This window comes from Simochromis diagramma, unplaced genomic scaffold, assembly GCF_900408965.1.
Source record: "Simochromis diagramma unplaced genomic scaffold, fSimDia1.1 OVJJ01000656.1, whole genome shotgun sequence".
Taxonomy (NCBI): domain Eukaryota; kingdom Metazoa; phylum Chordata; class Actinopteri; order Cichliformes; family Cichlidae; genus Simochromis; species Simochromis diagramma.
In genome coordinates this window covers 2,710,132-2,715,808 of record NW_024387038.1, presented here as the reverse complement: position 1 = coordinate 2,715,808, position 5,677 = coordinate 2,710,132, and the positions used below count along the sequence as shown (strand labels likewise).

General features: G+C 40.4%; 1 protein-coding gene across 1 annotated transcript; it reads right to left on the bottom strand.

Annotated features, from left to right (window-relative positions):
* Positions 1 to 206: 206 nt before the first annotated feature.
* Positions 207 to 5,313, bottom strand: LOC120740979. The gene is made up of 5 exons (XM_040043570.1): positions 4,638 to 5,313; positions 3,226 to 3,320; positions 2,943 to 3,043; positions 1,805 to 1,960; positions 207 to 1,706 (listed from the first exon to the last, which is right to left on the bottom strand). Exons 1-5 carry the CDS (start codon positions 4,784 to 4,786, stop codon positions 1,107 to 1,109), a joined length of 1,101 nt encoding a protein of 366 aa, XP_039899504.1. The 5' UTR covers positions 4,787 to 5,313; the 3' UTR covers positions 207 to 1,106.
* Between the last annotated feature and the right edge of the window lie 364 nt (positions 5,314 to 5,677).

The following is a 5,677-nucleotide window of genomic DNA, read 5'->3' as shown; positions in this document are numbered from 1 at the left end:
CCTTTCTTCCCCTTTAGAAGAGGTTCCTTGGATCATCTTCTCAGCAGCTGCCCACAGCCTCTCCACGATGGCTGCTATCTGTGGCACCATGACCAGGTGCTGAATGCAGTGGCAAAGAGCTTAGCCTCATCTCACAGTCTCAGACTGGCTTTTCTGAGACAAGTATTATATATCATATATCGTAAGTTGGATTTGGGGAAACAGAAATTACTAAAATATTTGCCTCAGCGCAATTCATGCTGTGATTTACATGCAAATAAGTTAACTATGATTTTAAACGATTTAAACAGAGTGAAAAATATACTGATATCCTGGAATCACACCAACAACTAGAAATTTAAGTTAACCTCTAAACAGCTAAACTTTAATCAGATTAAGAGTTAAATATTTTTATATTGTCCGTTATAAAATGTTTCACTAGAAATGAAAAACAAAGAATGAAAACAGGTTTACCTGCAATCCCCAACCCAACACCACAAAGTGGTGAAGCCTTCTCCTACTGAGACTGTATGAGTAACCTAACAATAATGAAAATATCTGTATTTTAACTCAGTTACTGTATTAATTTAGCTGTCCATTTCTACCATTTTTAAATAATGTATAATGAAATATCACATTTTACATGACAGTGTTCACTTACAGGATCTAAGGAATAAATAAAAATCCACAGGATTTCATTGAACAGTGTTTTGCTGGCTTTCCTTCCCCACCATTTTTATTTACATTTACACATTGACGTTGATTAAACATAACTACTTTGAAAAAAACATATTGTCTAAACAACTTATTATCATGTAGCTAGGACTACAAAATGTGTGGTTAAATCTGTAAGTAACCAGAGGACAGCATGTGCTCACAGAATGTTTAACCTTATTCTGAATTTATAAATGAATGACATTTTTCAGTTTTATCATTACAGTTCAGCATAACACATCTGAAAAGATCATATTTGGTAGTAAATTTCTCACTAATATAACACAATAATTTTTGTTTATTGCCTGATGTTTTTCAAAGCAGAGAATTTAAAACACAACATAGTGAATGTATTTAGAAAAGACGCTCTCAGTAAAAATAAAGTGAAACTTAACAGCAGTGTTTCTTTCCCATTATTTCTTTTGCCAGACAGGTATAGAGGTCTGTCTGGGGGCAGGAATGCACCGGGTCATCTGACATTTGCCAGAGCGCTTCAGACACACAAAACAAAACGTCCCACTACATCGAGGGCAAAGAACTGATGGGCAATACTTCTTGCTGTGCTCCAACAGCAAACCACAGGTGGGACAGGCACGGACAGAGGGACACACACGGACTCCAGAATCACACTCATCGTCATCCTCATCGTCATCCTCATCGTCATCCTCATCGTCATCATCATCCTCATCGTCATCGCCATCGTCATGCTCATCGTCATCCTCATCGTCATCGCCATCGTCATCCTCATCGTCATCCTCATCGCCATCCTCATCCTCATCGTCATACTCATACTGACACAATGTGATATCTGGGCATTTCTTTAGTGTTTCTAGTGATGTGTTGCAGCAGCCACCATTTTCACAGCGGTCTTTCCGAGGCCGTGCACCCTTCCACTCCCTCAAACACTGCCAGCAGAATTCAAACGGCCGTCCTGCTACTGCTGTGCACACTTTACAGAGGACATTCAAATCTGACCCATTCTCTCTCGTCACAGCGAATCCACATCTAGGACACTACATGGAGACAGAGGTGAGGCAACATTTTATAAATAGCAAAATGTCTATCAAGTCTAAATTCACAGTATATAATAACATGTTGATGAAACACTTACCAACTTAGTAGTAAGTGTCTGCCTGGCAGCGTTGAATTCCATGGTTTTTTGAAAGTACTCCATTTCTTGAGGGTCCAGAAGAGCCATTTTACAAACCTCTGCAAAAGTCCACTCAGCACTACAACCAGACCCACCACACACAAACCTGGTTTCACCCTTTATTAAATATGGAGAGGTGAGAATTAATAAACTCGCATGTTGGAAACAAAACACTAAACAATTTAAAGAATTTTTTTCAGCACGTTATTAACCCTTTCATGCATGAATTATGAGAACCTCAATCTGGATTTGTTTCTTAAGTATTCTATTCACTTTTAGTCATGAAAAAAAGATTTTTGAACTTCATTTTTTTAAAACCTGTTCTTTTTCAAATTGTTTTCTTTACATGTCCACTTAGGTGGACAACATACATTTTTACTTATGAATTGGGTATGGAGTGACACATCAGTCCAATATAGTGGTTTATGTGCAAGTATACCATCGACATAAATCCAAGAAAACAGCCTTTGAATTGCTGTCCACTGCAGTGACCACTACGCATGAAAGGGTTAAAACTACAAACACTCAAATATTTCATCATACATCACAACTGTATTGCTATATGTACAAATTATGTACAAATTTGATGAAACAGAGTTATGTTGCTATATTTTGTCTGAAAGCTATTTATGTTCTTTACTCTATAGAAACACTGAAATGATCACAGCTGTAACAGTACAGGTGTAATTCAAAGCTACACTGAGGCCTCACAGAGGGCAGATCAGTCAGCCAACATGCACAAGTACAAGTTACAATAGAGAAGATGGAAGCTGAACATTTCTGACTGTTTGATTTATTTCCTTGAGAGCACAGCAGGTTTCTGCTAAGAGAAGTTCATGAATTTACAGAGCAGTGTGTCGCTCTGTGTTGATTTAAGTCAGCGTAGCTTCTTTCTCATCTACATGACAGTAAACATTACAATCCAATTCACAACCACAAAAAACAATGACATATTGGGCACTGTTTTCATTTTTCTTTATTTATTCACGTTGACATAACATAAAAATCCTGTTAAAAATCAACACAACCCTGCATGACGCTGTTATTTATTTATTTGTTTGCTTGTTTATTTTAATGAAGCCAACCTTCAGTGGCCTACCTGGTCCAACAACTTGCGACACCAGTTGGTGAGAGAGGTCGGGGTCACAGCGTGACCACAGGACATCTGAGCTCTGCGAGATTTGAAGTCTTCACACAAGACTGAGAACAATCACACAGAAGCAAACGATCAGTGTTACACGTGAATAAATGCTGATGAGTTTTATTTAACATTAGTTAGTGTGAATATGGGTAAAACTGTTTTCTTTCATTTTTATCATTATTTATATTTTGGATTTGAATTTGTTGGGCATCACTTTGAAAAGTGCCCACGTGATACTTACAGTCCAAATCATCTTCTCCATCAACAAATTTAAGTGTTTGGTCACAAAGGTCGTAACACTTCTCCTGTTTTGGTGGCACGCTTGGGGGCGTCACACTGCGAAACAAAAAAAACGAGATCAAAATGAACACTTCTGATTTCACACAGTTTCTTCTTAACATAAAGTTTGTGATCAGCGGTTTTGTGTCAGTATCACCAGTGGCGGTCCTAGCCTGTCTGGCGCCCTGGGCGAACACTCCAATTTCCTTAGGGATTAATAAAGTATTCTGATTCTGATTGGTTCAGGATGACCTGCCATTATCCAATGACACATCTGCTTACCTGTATCTTTTGCTCATTTCTCCTCCTCTTCTTTTCTCTTTTTTCTAAACTGAGGACCTGATGGCTTTGAACTTTCCTTGTCCATCTTGGTTTTAACTTTGCACTCCAGTATGAACACCCATCCCCCATCCTGAGAATCATCACAACATAACCTAACAGACCTACACCTTAGTTCACAAATTCACTTTGGTTTATTTCTGGGATTTCACACAACCCAGGATTCAAATCATGAATACATAATGGGCTTGGATTTACAACATTATGAATGAAATGTGCTCTAATTGGAAGCAGCCGGCCTCCCTCCCCTTTCGACAGGTTGTGTGTGAGACATTAAATCACCAAAGTATAAAATATACATTTTAAATTGTTATTGATCCCTTCACCCCGAGTCCTAAAGTGTGTATTTATTTTCTTACTCTTCTTATAAATATTGTTTGTTTACTTGCACTGCTGTAACTCTCTATATACTGGACTGTATGTAGCGGAGATGACAATAAAGTTTACTTTGACTTCAGCAGCAAGCAGGCGCACTGAGGGCTCTCGCGCTCACTTTTTGCGTATAGAATTTCGAAAAAACATCGGTGCAAATTATAAGTATCATAATGTCTGCTGTTTTCGTGTTTGTTGGTTTGTTTTTATTTTGTTTTATTTTCGAGTTGGTTATTAGATGCTGCTCCAGCCAGCCAGAGAATCCCCCGCCGCCCCGCCCTCTCCTCCCTGTGCAGCAAGCAACAGGCGCACCTCGCAAACGGAGGGCGTCCTTACTCCCAGCAAATGGGCGATAGAAAACTGATCGGTGCCTATGCCATTCCCAATATGCGCTGGCATGGCGTCGGTGCAGCATGAGTACGAGCAATTTTTTTATTATTATTATTATTTTGCCGATGATGCCGTCCCCACCACGATGCCGCCCCCCCACGATGCCGCCCCGGGCAACCGCCCGTGTCGCCCGTATCAAAAACCGTGAGTATCACTGTGATGTCAGACTGTGACACTGAACGATCACATCGCGAAGTGTACAACAATAGAATAAGTCAGTGAAATCAGAGCAGCAGATGTAACACACACAACAGTGAGTGAACCACGTGTTACCCGTGCTGCAGAGGCGGGAATACTGGGTCCATCGTCGCTCTGTCCACGGGAAACTCTGGATATAGACGATAGACATCTGGCACGTTGATGAACGAAGCAAAACTTGAATCTGGGTAAGGTGAAGGCACACGTGTGGTCCGGTTGAACATCTGGCTTGGATATACAGCGATGGACTGAGAGTCGCTTTGGTCTGCGCTGAATGTACACAGCGATACTCCTCCCTCTCTCTATTCGCCCCGTGTGTGTGTGTTTCAGGGCCGTACCTCTGAATGACCAAAAGAAACTTCGGCTTTTAGATTCTTGAATATGTCACTTCCTGATTACGTCTCCCCACCCCTTTATTTTCACCCTCTTCTTCTCTCTTGTTGCTGATGCTGCTGTGGACAGTGAAGAAGAAGCAGCCCTGCATTGTGGGTCCATTTGACACATTTGTCACAGCTATTTTTAGTTAATTTTCTTTTTAGGTGTCAGCTTTTCAGCTCCACCTTGTTTCCACACTAAACTCTGTTCTACAAGGTGCACCAGCGCACAGAGAAGGTAGAGGAGGTTGTGTTTGCATAAAGAGATCTTATCGGACAATACACTGTCGATAATGAAAATGAACGAATCGGCACACAGAGCAAATTCCCGGTATGCCGGATTACCACTCCAGCCCTGGGTCCACATTAAATAATACATTAAATTTGTAATTATTATTGTTCAGGTTTAGAATCAAGTCAAAATTTCGAGATTAAACTCAAAATGCTTTTCAAGGAAAATAGTAAAAAAAAAATTGTTTCAAGTCAAACCACTGCCCCACGGCTTCTATATACTCTACAAAATGCCTGGTGTAGATGGGTTAGTTAACTCAGTTACTAACTCAGTTACTTTTTAGAAGTACTTTTTAAGTATCTTGCCCAACACTGCTCCTGAGGTGGATGGGGCTTTCTCTCCCTTGGCCGATGGTAGGGAGATGACTGTGGAGGGCGACCAGTCTGTAGGAACAGACTAGCAGGGCAGCAAATATGACATTGTGTGTCTAATTCCTGCTGCTTTAACAA

Bases quoted from the DNA above. Each gene is read 5' to 3' on its own strand.
- LOC120740979 (XM_040043570.1), bottom strand. From the start codon at position 4,786: ATGTTCAACCGGACCACACGTGTGCCTTCACCTTACCCAGATTCAAGT. The intron at 3,044-3,225 runs GTAAGTATCACG...GATTGTTCTCAG, and splicing joins TGGAGAAGATGATTTGGACT to TCTTGTGTGAAGACTTCAAA. The intron at 1,707-1,804 runs GTAAGTGTTTCA...GTCTCCATGTAG, and splicing joins AGACACTTACTACTAAGTTG to TGTCCTAGATGTGGATTCGC.